At 41.7% G+C, this 16,411-nt stretch overlaps 1 protein-coding gene across 2 annotated transcripts in view; it reads left to right on the top strand.

The window, feature by feature from the left end:
* Nucleotides 1–4,903: 4,903 nt before the first annotated feature.
* c7b (complement component 7b) overlaps nucleotides 4,904–16,411 on the top strand; it is a 27,973-nt gene continuing 16,465 nt past the window's right edge. The window contains exons 1-8 of one of the 2 annotated variants that reach the window (XM_004075128.5): nucleotides 4,904–5,012; nucleotides 5,155–5,207; nucleotides 5,285–5,360; nucleotides 14,087–14,228; nucleotides 14,299–14,443; nucleotides 14,522–14,660; nucleotides 15,981–16,109; nucleotides 16,218–16,411. The exon at nucleotides 16,218–16,411 is cut by the window's right edge and continues 50 nt beyond it. In XM_004075128.5, the coding sequence (XP_004075176.1) occupies nucleotides 5,007–5,012; nucleotides 5,155–5,207; nucleotides 5,285–5,360; nucleotides 14,087–14,228; nucleotides 14,299–14,443; nucleotides 14,522–14,660; nucleotides 15,981–16,109; nucleotides 16,218–16,411 (884 nt within the window). In that variant the 5' untranslated portion in view covers nucleotides 4,904–5,006. The remainder of the gene's footprint in view (nucleotides 5,013–5,154; nucleotides 5,208–5,284; nucleotides 5,361–14,086; nucleotides 14,229–14,298; nucleotides 14,444–14,521; nucleotides 14,661–15,980; nucleotides 16,110–16,217) is intronic. The other variant, XM_011482100.4, reaches the window with a different exon arrangement.

Below are 16,411 nucleotides of genomic sequence, written 5' to 3'. Positions count from 1 at the left end.
AACGGGAAGTTCCTGTGATGAAGAGCAAAGACCAGTCAGTGCACGTTCCTCTGAAGCTGCAAAGCAGCTGGGACTGCTCCTTCACTCTGTTTCCCAGAATGCCCTCTGTCCGATCAGTCCCATCAGGAGGTCTGTGGCCCAAAACTGTGTCTGTGTGGCTGAAGCTGACTTCCTCTTCTAAAGCTTCTGCTGCTGAAACTGGATTGAACTTTTCTCTGTCTTCGGTAACCGGTTCATGTGGGAGTATTTGGAGGTTTCACTGTAGTGGCTGCGAGGAGGTGTTGGTTAGAAGTTTCTTCTTTTGTTTAAACATGCAAATAACTTTGCGTTTCCTTTTAACTGTGTAAAACATTCCGTTTTGATGGGTTGAAGTCACGCTTCAGTACCTGGTCACTGCTGCATGTCCGTCATCAGTCAAACTGCCGATGGTCACCGTCTCAGACTCTCAGGTGCAGCAAAGTTAAAAGAACAGAAACCAGCTTGCTTGTGTTACCAAGCAGCTGCACCTTCCTTTTCCTCGTGGAAAACGTTACCTGAGGATCATGGATTCAAACAGATCCCCTGGGCCCCCAACCTCCCCTTCCCCCTCTTCATTTGACACCCGTGGACCAACGTATCTTTTTACTTTGAGTTTATATTTATACTGTTGGTTTTCTTTATTGCTTCAAAGTCAAAACTGGGATTTCCTCTGTAGCTAGTGTTGTTTGCTCGGCGCTCCTATGAAAGGTGGGGATCTAGTTCTGCTCTGTGCTGATAGGCTGAGTCAGATGATCCGAAGTTTGGATCGACTGAACACACCTTATGCAGGTAATGTGCAGCAGGAGGACAAGGATGCTCAGAAAATCGGGTCAATCTACTGCAGGACCTGCTGGGTTAAAGTCAAGAGCCAGACAGACTTGTGTTGGTCACAGCCGGGTAACAAGGTGGAAATCAAACCAGAGTAAACATCTGACTGCAGAATAAAATATTTACTGTTCAAATAAAAAACATTTGCCAAAAATGCTAGTGATGATTTTTTAATAACAGTACACAGTTATTTGGACAAAAATCTTGGAATTCAGGCAACCGAGAAAAAAACCTAACAATCACTTCATATTTTTGTTATCTTACATGAAGCAATGGTGGTTTAAATTCTTTTCCATTGAAGTCGTTTCAGACTTAGAAAACTGCTTTTAACAATTTAATTATGAATTTTGCCTTAGTTTATACTACACACAATGCAAAACCTTTTTTAATAATCTGAAAAAGAATGAATGTATTGATGAATAGAATTAAAGCATAAACTGAACCATGACCTCAATCATGAATCTGTAAGAGATTGAGGAGTTTGGCTGATATCCATGTCTAAATAAGTCTTTACTTGATGTTTCTGATGAAGAAAATTTTTTCATGTCTTTAAAATTTGTGAATAGCAACAAAACCATGATTTGATTGAAAGACAATTTTCTCAAATTACATTTCCGCGTCACAGCAAAGTAAACAATACACAACTTAAAAAAGGGGGTGATAGATTTAGATTTGCCGTGTCACATGATGGATGAGCATTAGGCAGTAAACAGAGAAACCAGTAAGGGTTTGAGTTTTTCATGAAACAAAGAGAGAATGGTTTTTATTGTTTTTCTTTTTTGTCTAAATAAACCATTACAGATATTTGAGAAACCATAAATACCACGGCAGCCAGGATCAAGAACTGTTTTTAAGTCAGAGGTTTTATCTGATGGTGAAAAATGATCAACATTTTAAACATGAAAGGAAAAAAAAGGGTAGGATCTGTCCACTAGATGCCGACAGCGTCTAACTATGAGGTGTTGTTAACTGTGATAAAGAAGTCCAGACATCCACTGGTTGACTTTGGGGAATAAACTAGACTGAGATCAGAAGATTTGTGACCAACAGTTTGGTTCCATGCAGAGAAAGAGAACCACAGAAGCAATATTTGTTTTGAGGATGTTGAGGGCAGAGAAGGTCAGACGGATCTGCGTTGAGTCTTTGTAGATGTAGAGAAAGTCTGCGACAACATCCAGAGAGAGGAGCTGTGGTTTGGATGAGGACGTCTGGAGTGACCTAGAAGAACGTTGGAGATGCTCAGGACATGGTGGAGGGCTGGAAGACAGTGGGGAGATGTTCTGAAGGTGTGACAGAGGAGTTGAAGGTGGGACTGCACCAAGGATCAGCTTTGAGCTCCTTCTTGTTTGCTGTGGGGATGGACTGACTGACAGATGAGGTCAGACAGGAACCTCTGTGGATCAGGATGTTTGCAGATGACACTGATCTGATGTGAGAGGAGGAAGCAGGTGGAAGAACATCTAGAGAGGTGGAGCTTTGATCTGGAAGAGATTAATAAAAGTCATCTGCATTTAGAGTATCTGTGTGTGAATGAGGGGAACTGACGAGGAACAGCAAGGTGACAGAAAGCAGAGGTGAAAAAGGTGGAGGACTTTAATTATAATAATAACCTTTATTTATATAGCACTTTTCGAAATCAAGATTATGCTGTACGATTAACATAAGACAAAAGACCAGGATTAAAAACAGTACACAGTATGACAAAATAAAACAACACACACTCAAAACAGTGACAGCAGTTAAATGCAATCAAATCACTAAAATTAATAATATCACAAGTTTAAATTTAAGAACCAACAAAATATTTAAAAGCACGCCAATAAAGGTAAATTTTTAAAAGAGATTTAAATACTGGTAGGGATTCAGTGAGCCTGATCTTGTCTGGGAGACTATTCCAGAGTGTTGGGGCTCTTATAGCAAAGGTCCTGTCTCCCTTGGTGTTCAATCTGGATTGTGGGATTGTTAGAAAGCCTTTTGCTGAAGAACACACTGTGGTCTGCCAGACCACAGTGTGTTTTAAAAGCAATCATTAAAATCTTAAAATCTATTCTAAAACGGACTGGGAGCCAGTGCAGAGACGCTAAAACTGGAGTAATGTGATCTCTCCTTCTGGTTTTTGTTAGGAATCTGGCGGTAGCCTTTTGGACTAACTGGAGTTTATACACTCATATTCAACTGCAGGAGCCATCCAGGTTTTAATTTTGGCAATACAGCTATTCAGATTTTTGAAAAGACCAAGGTGATCAGGTTTAAAGGACAAGTATAGTTGAGTGTCATCGGCATAAAAAGGAAAATTGAGGTTATGTCAGCGTATCCCCCCCCCCAGTGGTAGTATGTAAATTGAAAATAACAGAGGTCCCAATACGGAACCCTGGGAAACGCCATATGTTTTTTTCACCTTAGATGAGCAAGACTTGCCAATAAAATGTTAAAAAACCTGTCAGCTAAGTAAAAAAACAGTTAAGAACTGTGCCAGAAAAACCAACACAAGATTTCAGAAAATTGAGTGGTCAACTGTATCAAATGCTGCACTGAGATCTAAAAGAATTAAAATAGATGATTTTCCAGAGTCCGCAGCGATTAAAAGGTCATTCATTACTCTCAGCAAGGCTGTTTTGGTGCCGTGGTTGGCCTTAAAACCAGTATGAAAGTTCTCAAATTGTCCATTGTTATTAAAAAAGGAATTACCTGCTCGGCCACTAGCTTTTCCAGAATCTTAGCCAAAAAAGGCAATTTTGAAATTGGTCTGTAATGCTCTAAGCAACTTGGGTCCAGACAGGGTTTTTTTCCAAAAGTGGCTGAATCATATTAGCCTTAAAATCATCTGGGACTGTGCCAGTTAAAAGAGATGTGTTCATTAGGAACAGAATGTGGGAGCTAATGGATCCATATTTCTTTAAAAAAATTTAACTGGCACAATGTCCAGAGAGCAATGGGATGGTTTCAGAAACAGTGTTGAAGGAGATTGTCGGAAAAACTTCAAAGACCACTGTGGGCCTCGCAGGTGGAGTTTGCAGAACAAGAGGTGACCAAGATCTGGTATTGGTTATCTGGGACCTAATGTTAGTAATCTTGTTAATAAAAATACTTCAATGGTCCAGATCAACAGAGAGTGTGGAAGAGAGGCAAAGAGGTGTATGGAAGCAGGTTGGAACGGGTGGAGCAAGGTTTCAGGTGTGATGTGTGACTAAAGAGTGTCATCAAGAATGAAAGGAAAGGCAGAGAAGACTGTGGTGAGAGCCGCCATGGTGATGATTTAGAGGTTCTGATGTAGAGACAGGAGGCAGAGATCAAGATGCTGACGGACTGACCAGGATGGATCAGGAATGAATCCATCAGAGGAACAGATCATGGAAGATGTTCTGGAGAAAAAAGAAGCAGACTTGGACACGCTGAGAGGAGGAACAGTGATGATGTTGGTGAAAGGATGATGAGGTTGGAGCTACCAAAGAGGAGGTTCATGGACGTAGAGAAGGAGGAGATGAGGTTGGTTGGTGTGAACCAGGGGAATGCAGAGGAGAAAATTAGATGGAATAAAAACTCCTGAATTGCTCAACATTTGGATAATCCAGGGATTATCCAAATTTCTCTGCTCCTAAAGACCACAGAGTTTTGAAAAACTTTGATTTTCTATTCATTTTCAGTCAGTACAAGTGAGATAAATGTTAAAAAAAGGAGTAGAAAGGTGAAAATTTGAAAGATTTGTGTCAGAAAGCTCCAGAACATTTGGATTTTAGAAAGGTAGAAACATAAGGATACAAATACAGAAGTCTTTTTACACAATGTTAGTTGGAAAAAAAGATGTTTGGGAAATTTCAGAACATTTTGCACTTGAAACATTTGTGCTCAAATGTACAAATCTGGAATTTTTTGGACTTTAAGGTCATTCAGCGTCAGATCCAGAACAAACTCTGTGACGTAACTGTGCAGCCCTGTTCGTTTCAGACAAAACAAACATGCTAACATTGGATAGCCGCCTGTGGCAGAGGGGGTGGGGGGACAGGAGGGGCTTAATCAGGTTCTTCTGATTTTATTAGGTCATAAAGGGAATGCCTAAGCTGTGGGGTCTGTTCAGAAACCCTTCCCTCTCTCCTGTCCCCTCCCAGAGGATTTAATGTCCCTGTGCCCCCCAGAGCTGGTCCAGACGAGAAGGCTGAACCATGAAGGTAACCTCCCCCAACTCAGCAAACACCAGAACTTGGATCTTGACAGACGTAGATGATGAAAGGACTGAGAGGCTGCTGTTTTTGTGATGGCAATAGAAGCAGAAATGAGAAGACTGAGTGAACTCCTCTTTTTCCTCCACAGCAGAGTTTGGCCCGTGCTTTGGTTTTGACACTTGCATTGGCGTCACCAGTGTGGTAAGCCTGTTTGCTGCAGTATGTTCACCGTGTGTTTTAATTCTCAGAGATTATACCAGATTCTTTGCCCCCCCCAGCGGTGAGCGGCCCGTGAACTGCAGATGGGGTCAGTATGGAAGCTGGTCTGACTGTGACGGCTGCACCAAGACTAAGGTACTCTAAGAGTGCGTTCACACCAACAGCTTTGACCAGCACCAGTGCTGGTTTCTTTGCATAGTCCATTTCATTGGGCAGGTCTGAAAGGTCTTCTGAATTCTGGCTTGGATCAAACACACTCGGGTCCGCTTGAGAGCGAGGGTCAAGGCCATCCAGGCCCACTGACGGTCAGTGAGCTCACTGGTTCTCTTCATCTAGTTTTTTCTTGTCCTGGCTGGGAGCAGCTGGAACTTTGGTTTTTGTTTTCAGGCGGTCTGGTACTCTCATATTTTGTGAAAGCAAACCAAACCAGATAAAGGTGTGAACATCATTGGTATGCTCGGCCCATTCTGACCAGGAGCAACTCAGTATAAAAGCCCACTTTGTGAAACTTCCTCTTCTGGAGGATCATCTGATCGTAAACCTCACTAAGATGAAAATCAGACATGGAGGTCCTTCACCTCTGGAATTTGTGCCAAAACACTGAAAGTAACTTTGGGTTCTTCAGCAGTTGTACTAACAGAGTTAAATGAATTTTGATCCATTTTTCTCAATCACACATGATTTAAAGGACATTTATTGAGATTCTGCTACGTTGAGGCGCTTTCAGAAGAGTATGTTAAAAGAAAAACATGAACTGTGTGAAATGTGCGATGTAAATTGTGTCCTTGCATTCATGTTCTTATGTGAACACTGAAAAGTTTAATCTGATTTCGTGATTCATCAGATTATAGAAGTGATCACGTGAACAGCAGTGTGTGTTTTCTCAATCCAAAAATGGCAGCCTAAATGTAAATGTAATTGAGATTTCTCCCCGGACAGTGCCGGACTTCGCAGTTTGGGGGCCACAGGCCAACAACAACATGGGGCCCTTTCTGGTTGTAGTATGAATTGATAATTATTTGTTTAAAAATCCTTAGCTATCGGGTAAAACCTACCAAATGATTTGATAAGAATTTAAAAACTGAAATCAAATTTAAATGAGAAAGAAATGTATTTTATTTTATATTCATCCTTTTAGACCAGTCACACACACACACCCACACACACACACACACGCACACACACTGAAGGAGGAGGGTTTGGGGAAGAGAAGAAGGGAGTTAAGAATGTGTGCCCTGTCTAGGCTACCCCACTTTGGTGGGACACAGCCTGGGTATTTAGATAGATTCATCCTTTTTACTTGGAAAAACATTACATTAATTAAATGCACTCATTTGTTAATCCCTCACTTCCTAGTAGGAACACAATTTTGATGTCTTTTCTTTATGTGTTCAGGTTTTACTAAAGTGAACAAAAGAAACAGATTTTTTTGTTAGAGTTTTCTGTTCCGTTCTTGATTTTCCTTTTGTTTTCTGTCCTCCAGCAATTTTGGAAGCTTGGCAACAAATGTCTGGCTTTCTTTTGCCTTTTCTTCTTTCCACAACCCCTCAGATGACTTTGCTTCATTTGACCACTTTTTAAAAATTGCTTTGAATTATCATTTAATCTCTGACAGATAGTCATCTAAAAGAAAAAACCACCAGACCCACCAAAAAAAAACAACCCAAAATTTTAATCAGTGATTAATTAGCAGTAATTAATCAACCATGATTTATTACTTCCTGATTTGATTGAAAATTCAACTTTATCACATTTTTAGTGATATTGCAAATCACCATTTTTGCAGCCATCAGAGAAAAACATGAAATAATGGACTTCTATTGAATTTTACTAGCAACCACTGATGTTTTGCTGAAATATTTAAAAAATGAAAGTGAAAAACACAAATGATTATACACTATAGAAGTTCTAGTTTAACTTATTAGCCTATCACGAACAAAAGCGGAAATCGTTCTTGTATTTTAAAATTATTAAAACATAAACAAATCTCCTTGTGAAAAAAAATAAAGAGGAGTTTTATATTTTGAAAACCTGTTCTTGTGAATATAAAATTTCCAAGCAATAAATGAAACATTCACCTGAGATAATGCCAAAAAGAACTTTTTGTTTTGTGTATTAAAAGGAATTTTGCACAAAACCAACAGTAAAAATCCTCCCAAAAACCTGCATTCACTAAACAAATGAGCTCTTGTTTTTATAGTAATATTAGAAAAAGCTTAGTAGTTTTTCTGCCTCATTCTGTCTTTTCAACGCAGCCTCACGTCAGATCTGAAGTGAAAAACATTGTATAGAAAGGGAGCACATGGAATAAAAATGTCTAAATGTAAAATAGTCATAATAAACTCAACATTAGTAGCATATGCTGAGAAAACGAAAGCAACAATCAATCCGACTTCACTCAGGATTGAGTAATCTCTCATGCGGCAGAGCTTGCAGCACCATGCTAAAATTAAACAGGAAATATGCAAAAATCAGCGATTTTGAGGATAGAAATGATTAGAATTAAACTTATACATTGCATTTATGGAACAGGTTAGTATGAACACATTTATTTTAGCATCAGTAGGCTTTACATGTCATGACAGCAGGTGAGGAAGACGACAGGTGAAGCACTGCCTGTCACCTGCCTCTCCCCAAAACCGCACTTCCCTGTTTGAAAAGTATTTCAACCAGGAACTAAAAGCTCCAGAATCGATCCTAAATCCGCTCAAATTATGTTCATCCACCTACGCAAATTTTGCCCCAAATTCAGAATAAAAACTGCCCTATTGAGCAGCAAATTGCCCAGTCGGCAGGAGCTGCCTCTGATCGCTAACTTGGGAATCTCTGGAGTTGCTGATGGATGGAATATACCATTGCTGCAGAGGGACGGGGAGGACGTGATCAATCTTATGCCAGTTCAGTGATTTGAGGTGTTTTTTCATGACAGAGTTAAATAATGGTGTGGGTAACATTTATTTTAGACACTTTTATTAAGTCTTCAACTCAGGGCCCCTATAGAGTTGGGGGCCCCATACTACCTTTTCCCAATTGGAAGTCCGCCTCTGTCCCCAGATACTCTAAATTTAAAGGGCCTTTATCATTCAAAAATCACCTTTTTGGAATTTTTAGGTGTGTTATAATGTTCTTTCCTCATGAAAAACAACCCCAAAGCGTTTTTTTGATCCATTTACACGGTTACGAGTATTCCCTTTAAAAACCTGCTCTCTAAGCACCTGCCCCTCCCAATCCACGTAAACAAGTTGGTCCTCACATTGTGATGTCACAAAGTGAAGAACAGCCCCTTCCAGGAAGTCTGTGCTGCTTGCCCCGCCCCCAGGCTAACAGACACACCCACTTTCTCAATGGAGCTAGTGGTGATCGGCTAAATGGTTTCATCTTATGTGCACATCCATCTCTGCAAAAGTTTGGATGTTTGTTTGTTTTCGTCAGCAACACGCAGACCTGCCGTGGCTGGCTCTAGGTGGACGTCAGGAAATGGGCGGCACCCACAAGGAGCAAAAGGCGGAGCCTCAGAGATCAATTTGTCCTAATTCCGGGTCAGAAAAGGGCTGCATAGAAAACTCCTACTTCATTAAACATCGTCTTTTATGTGGCAAAGGTAATATAGTATCAAATATGTGTTGTATGTCTTTTGGCTTCCTTCAGCTTCTGCCCGACTCGATCAATCTAGTTTTTCAAAAGTCATGGAATCAACTCAATCATTCATCTACTTTGCTTTCTGTTTATTTTGCCGGGTAGTTGTCTGATAGATGGCATAAGTTTAAAGCCATCGGTATTTCAATTGAGTATTTCAATAAACTTAACATGCCAAACACATACAGTATAAATAAAGCTCTTAAAGTTAACCTGGAACCAACAATCATCATTCGACATACAAGATATTCTCAATTCATTATTAGTCCAGTGTGTTTGGTTTGGATTTTGGAACTGGAGTGGAATCTGACCAAACTAAGATGCAGGTGTGAGAGCTCTTTAGTGATGAATTATTTAAGGTAAGTTTTTGCAGTTGACAAGGGCATGTCTGGCCCGGGTGGAGACACTCCCAATTGCTGAGATATCGAATGTGAAAATATGGATATAGTTTACCCCGACAAGCACAATATAGGCTATCAAATGTTTAAAAAGAAATATACTGTTTGTGTAAAACAACCACAAAAGTGGAAATGGAAGGGAAGTTAATGGTTGAGTGAAAGCCAGTAATTACACTGACCAAAAACATAAACGCAACACTTTTGTTATTGCTCCCATTTTTTATGGTATGAACTCAAAGATGTGAAACATTTTCCACATACACAAAATAACCAGTTCTCTGAAATATTGTTCACCAACCTTTCTAAATCTGTGATAGTGAGCACTTCTCCTTTGCCAAGACAATTCATCCCACCTCACAGGTGTGCCATATCAACATGCTGATTAGACAGCATGATTATTGCACAGGTGTGCCTTAGACTGGCCACAAGAAAAGGCCACTCTGAAATCTTCAGTTTTGTTTTATTGAGGGGGTCAGGGGACTCAGACAACCAGTCAGTATCTGGTGTGACCACCATTTGCCTCATGAAGTGCGACACATCTCCTTCGCATGGAGTGGATATTGGCAGGAACTGGAACACACTGTCGTATACTCCGATCCAGAGCATCCCAAACATGCTCAATGGGTGACATGTCCGTTGAGTATGCTGGGCATGCAAGAACTGGGATGTTTTCAGCTTCCAAGGATTGTGTACAGATCCTTGCAACATGGGGCCGTGCATTATCATGCTGGAACATGAGGTGATGTTGTTGGATGTACGGCACAACAATGGGCCCCAGGATCTCGTCACGGTATCTCTGTGCATTCAAAATGTCATCAATGAAATGCACCTGTGTTCTTCGCCCATAACATACTGTATGCCTGCCCATACCATAACCCCACCACCACCATGGGCTACTCGATCCACAACATTGACATCAGAAAACCGCTCACCCACACGACGCCACACACGCTGTCTGCCATCTGCCCTGAACAGTGTAAACCGGGATTCATCCGTGAAGAGAACACCTCTCCAACGTGCCAGACGCCATCGCATGTGAGCATTTGCCCACTCAAGTCGGTTACGACGACGAACTGGAGTGAGGTCGAGACCTCGATGGGGACGACGAGCATGCAAATGAGCTTCCCTGAGACGGTTTCTGATAGTATGTGCAGAAATTCTTTGGTTATGCAAACCGTTTGTTTCAGCAGCTGTCCGAGTGGCTGGTCTCAGACCATCTTGGAGGTGGACATGCTGGATGTGGAGGTCTTGGGCTGGTGTGGTTACACGTGGTATGCGGTTGTGAGGCCGGTTGGATGTGCTGCCAAATTCTCGGAAACGCCTTTGGAGACGGCTTATGGTGGAGAAATGGACATTCAATTCCCTAGCAACAGCTCTGGTGGACATTCCTGCTATCAGCATGCCAATTGCACGCTCCCTCAAAACTTGCGACATCTGTGGCATTGTGCTGTGTGATACAACCGAAGGTTTCAGAGTGGCCTTTTCTTGTGGCCAGTCTAAGGCACACCTGTGTAATAATCATGCTGTCTAATCAGCATGTTGATATGGCACACCTGTGAGGTGGGATGGATTGTCTTGGTAAAGGAGAAGTGCTCACTATCACAGATATAGACAGATTTGTGAACAATATTTCAGAGAACTGGTTATTTTGTGTATGTGGAAAATGTTTCACATCTTTGAGATCATACCATAAAAAATGGGAGCAATAACAAAAGTGTTGCGTTTATATTTTTGGTCAGTGTATTTCCTGTCCATACAAATTGAATGAAGCAAAGCAGAAGCCCTAAAAGCTTCAGGAACTCTGTCAACACTGATGTCTTTAACAAATGAAACCAGAGGTTTACAGATAACAGAAATTTATGGACAGCAATGCAAAAACTGTTCTAAAAACTGGAAACATGTAGCCGACAGCAGGGGTTTTTGGATTCCAGTTACAGATGAAGGCCATGCCAAGAAGGTCAATCAGCCAGATTTACTTGTTTCAGTTCTTGTTATCAGATTACTGTTGTTACATTTGTGGCTCTTTTTAATGCATGAATCCATTCATCTTTGTTAATGTGACTTCATCTCAGTGTGGACCAGGGGAAAGCTCCCTAAGGCTTTAATGTGTTTCTCTCCTGAATTCCTGTTGGGTCCTATCTGCGTGGATTTTGCACGTTCTCCTCGTGCATGTGCGGCTTCTCTCCAGCTTCCTCCCACAGTCCAAAAACATGCTTCATAGGTCAATTGGGGTCTCTAAATTGCCCCTAGGTGTGAGTGTGTGGACCTGCAGCTGACGCTGACCTGTTCAGTGTGAACCCCGCCTTCACCGACAGTGGCTCGGATAGGCTCCAGCAACCCCATTACCCCAGAAGGGATTCCGCAGGTTCTGTGGACGAATGGATGTTTCTAAAAGACATGAAAGGCCTGTTTGTTGGTTATACTCAGAATAGTTCAGGAAGACCTTATTATATACTTTTTAGACCAGGTTTTGCTGTGAAAAGTGATAAAAAGAAGATTTGTATCTAAAAACTAAAGGTATTCACCGTTTTGTCGTTAAAACGGATTTCAGTGACGCATGATGCATGTGAACATATAGGCTGCTTTTGGTGGGATGATCTATGAGCCTGGTTTGAATCCTGCAGTCTATACTTGTGGAGTGTATTACCTAAAAAAAAAAAAAACACAGTTCAGTGAAAGCTGAGCAGCTGACAAAACAATCTCCAGGTCTCTGCTCTCAAAGGTCAAAGCTGTCAGGGATGTGTATTTGTCCTGGCAAAGGAAGCAAAGTTATCTCCAGTAAAACTGGGCCATTTAGTTTTTTTATGACCCGCACAGGAACATTCCTCTTTTAGGAACAGAACATATTTGCTATTTCAAGCGTTTTTATTTTTATGTGGTTGTCATGAGACAGTTTTGGGTCAGGAACTCACACAGCTGTTGGTTATCGGACAGGATCACTGAATTTGATGAGGCCTTCTTTGCTTCTTCAGATGATCACAGCTCTAATCATTTGAAACATCTTTGTACACTCTGATGTGAAAACGTCAGTCACTGCAGAGCTGTAGCAGAACCAGGTATGTGCAAAGGATTTTAGAGGGGCTGGGGCTCAAAGTCAGAAAAGGGCAGCGAGAGCACCGTTTTTCTGTCTTTTGAACAACATGGAAATTATCTATCTATCTATCATCCATCCATCCATCCATCCATCCATCCATCCATCCATCCATCCATCCATCCATCCATCCATCCATCCATCCATCCATCCATCCATCCATCCATCCATCCTCCTCTTCTTATCTGGGACCGGGGCAGCAGTCTAAGATGATATCAAAGATGCCCAGATTTCCCTCGCCCCGGCCACTTTCTCCAGCTCCTCTGGGGGGGCACGGAGGCGTCTCTCCAGCGTGTCCTGGGTCTTCATAGGACAACTGTCCCAGCTGTCAACCAGCTAACAAAAATGAGCTGGTAACTGGTTTTCAGTTCTGCATTGCCAGGTCCTCTGCTTTATTCACTTTCTGTTTCTCCACAGTTTCTGTACTGTTTAAGTTTCTTTATTAAATCTTTACGTTTCTGCCTCCAAGGCCAGTTGCCTGCACTTTGGCTCGTACACCTCCAGTTCCTGACAGTTAAAGTCAATGGTTACAGCCAATGTGATTCTTGTTCTCAATGGGGATTCACTGCCAGATAAACTCTCTTTTGCATCTTATCCTCTAAACGTGGCCGCGAGCATGGAAGTGAAAACCTGATTTAAGAGAGTCGGGGGTCTAGCCATTTGACGCTGTTGTGTTTGCCCCATCTTGATTTTCTTTTTGCTGACATGTTTATTACGCTTAAATATATAAAGTTTTTACTCAAGTAAACGCAAGAGATATTTTCTAATTAAAGACGTCTTTTATAATAGCAGAAAAATCAGGAACTATGAGGCTGTTTGTGAAAAAGGGATTTTCTATCATGGTTTATTGTTGGCAGTGATAAAACGTCCACCTCCACCACCTGCCGGACCCTTTATGTAGTCTATGCCGTATTCTGACCTGACATATTGGAGACTCAACAAGCCATAGCTCTAGTGACAAAAGTGCCCCAGCCCCCTCTGAGGTCTCCTGTGGTCGAATGCCATTGGATTCTGCATGCAGAGGTGCTTTTCTGCTTATCATGGTTGTATCAAGACATGTTCTCTTGAGAGGCTTTTTTTTTACTGTTTTGTTGTGTTATCCATTCTCCTTGATCCTTTGTTATTAACAAATGAACACATACAGTATACAAAACACTGCAGCATTTTATAAGAAGTTTGTGCTACAAAGAATCCCTCCTATGTCAGTATGAAGTAGCCTTTTGTCTGGGGGGCGTATACCTCACCTGACCCCTTTGTTGATGAAAAGTAACATCTATTCACCACTGAGTTGACTTTTTCCAAAACTGATTTAAATAACTTTTAACCACTGAGTTGACTTTTTCCAAAACTGATTTAAATAACTTTTAACATTTTCTGAAGTTAAACTTGCTTAATTAGTAGATTTCCTGATAAGAAGTGAGGCAGTCAGATGACCTACCTCAGCCCTGGATGTACGAACCGTGGTACATGATCCAGATTTCTTTATAGTTTTGGGGACAGAGGAGCGGATGAAACATGGACAGAAATCTGTACCAATGCTGCAAACTCAGCGGTCTGATCATTTTAGTTCTCAAAGTTATAAATCAGACTCCATAGGAGATACGGAACCTCAACACATCTCACTGGTAAGACGTGGAATACCTGATGGCGAGGAGAAAACCAAAAGAAGTTGTGTTTTATTACATTTGCAGCACATTATTGATTGTTTTCCTTTCTTTCTGTTGCCTCTTTTTCAGGTGCGAACGCGCCACGTTGAGGTGTTTGCTCAGTTTGATGGGACACCGTGTTCAGGAGAAGCCACTGAAAGACAGTCATGCGCCCCACAGAGGGCGTGCCCCCTGGAAACGGGCTGTGGAGGCAGATTTCGCTGCACCTCTGGTAGCTGCAAGTCAAATCTTATCTTCAAAAAGTCCAAAATTGTTGCTTAGATTCCTGAATTGCGATGCAGGTCAGTGCATAAGCCAGTTGCTGGTGTGTAACGGAGACCAGGACTGTGAGGACGGCCTGGATGAGAGAAACTGTGGACGTGACGACAGCCACTATTCGTGCGACCTGCATAAAACGCCCCCCAACTCTGACTTCACAGGCAGAGGGTGAGCATTGGACGGCAAAGACCTGGTACCACATGGAAGAGGCAGGAACTGAGAGGCTTTAACGTTGATGTGTTAAAGGTACGACGTGCTGACGGACACGTTCAAAGCAGGAGTCATCAACACTCTGAGCTTTGGGGGGCAGTGCAGAAAGGTCTTCAGCGGCGACCACAAGGTGACCTACCGACTGCCGCAGAACATCCTCAGGTACAACTTTGAGGTAAGCAAACAGATGGAAAATTTGACTGTTTTAAGCACACTTTTCTGGGGTTAATCCTTAAATAAACGACATTGCGGAGAAGTGCAAGCATTCAAGAAAGATTGCAGTGAGTAAATAACTAGCTGGATTTCAACACAAAACAGAATCCAGCCCATGAATGAATACCAGTTTTTAGCTTTTAAACAGACTTAAAAAAGATGGGGGCCTGTCTGGGATTTTTCTTTTTTTGGTCAGCCACATCACTGCTCTTGTAGGAATAAAAGAGGACTTTCTTCCTGATTCAAAATTCTGTGGTTTGAAACAATCATACAATCAGAAGCAACAATTGAAATGTAGTTGACAGGTAGGACTACTTGAATTCAGAAACGTTTTGGCATTAAACTGATGCTGCCTTCAACCAGGGTTTGTCTCTTTAAACAGCAAAGTTTTCTTTCTGGAAGCCTGGACCAGGATCTGTTGAGGCTTTTTCTTGTTCTATAATTTTATTAACTACAGCAAAACGAATTTGAAGACTTTGTGCAATTTATCGCTGGCCAGGACCAGCCTCGGGTTTGCTGCCCAAAATTATGACCCCTTAGAAAAAACGTCTGCCGAGTTTCTTGTGCGTGAGATTGTTACTCTGAGGAAATGTTTAATATAAAGATATCTGGAATGAAAAGACTCATTACAATGTGAATTATTTACTTCATTCATGTTTGTAGACAGGGGTAAATGAAAACGGGTAATTGGGCGGAGCAAAGTAAAGTAAATGGGTGGAGTCAACGTTCCTGACTCCACCCATGGCTCCATGCATCATATGGAGACGTAGATCTGCTGTAAAATATCAAACTTTTAGGGTGATTTTTAACATCTACCAATAGGGACTGCAGATGAAAAATAGCCTTTTGGCTAACTCTGGCATATTGACAGAAATGTTTATTAACATGCGCCGTCCCTGTATTGAATAAATAAATATAAAAAAAGTAAAATTGGAATGTCAGTTCCTACTTTTACCTATCTAAACACAAATACGCAAAGAAAATCTTTTTGGTTTTTGTTTTATCTCTTTATTTCTCGATGAACATGGAATGTTTCGGCTGTTCCTTGACCCAAGAACAAACATTAGCCAATTCTGGTTATTGAAAAAACAAAATCCATTATTATATGCTAACGTCTTGTTGCTTAGATTGGTTGTTATTAAGTTCTAAATGTGGTTTGGAGACCGGATCAAACAATCTTGTCCTCTTTTTTTTAAACTACATTTCAAATGAAGTTTTGTAATCCTGACAGTGACCAAGCTCTAAAAATTCTCAAAAAATGAGTGACGTGTTTCATGTTCAGGTCCAGGTCGACAACGAAGAGAGCGACGAGTCTTATTTAAGCTCCTGGTCCTACATGCAGGACGTCCAGTCCAACGCCCTGATCGGACACGACCGCCGCAGCTTCCACAAAGAGCTCAGCGACAGCAAGGTCAGCGTGGCGTTCGCGTCAGAGATCAGATCCCATCTCTGTCTGTCCACATGTCTGGACGCAGCATGTATCTGAGAATCACTGTCCAGCCTGTGTCTCGTCTTTCAGGCCTACCGAATTATAATCCTAAAGAATAAAGTGGCGCTGGCCCAGTTTCAGAACTCTGCCCCAGACTATCTGCCCCTCTCTGAAAGCTTCTGGAAGGACTTGTCCTCTCTGCCCCTCACGTACGACTACTCCGCCTACCGCCGGCTGCTGCAGACCTACGGCACCCACTACCTGGCAGAGGGGGTTCTAGGGGG

Source organism: Oryzias latipes, chromosome 12 (assembly GCF_053564925.1).
Source record: "Oryzias latipes strain Hd-rR chromosome 12, Olatipes_Hd-rR_3.1".
Taxonomy (NCBI): Eukaryota; Metazoa; Chordata; class Actinopteri; order Beloniformes; family Adrianichthyidae; genus Oryzias; species Oryzias latipes.
This window is presented reverse-complemented; position numbering and strand designations above follow the sequence as displayed.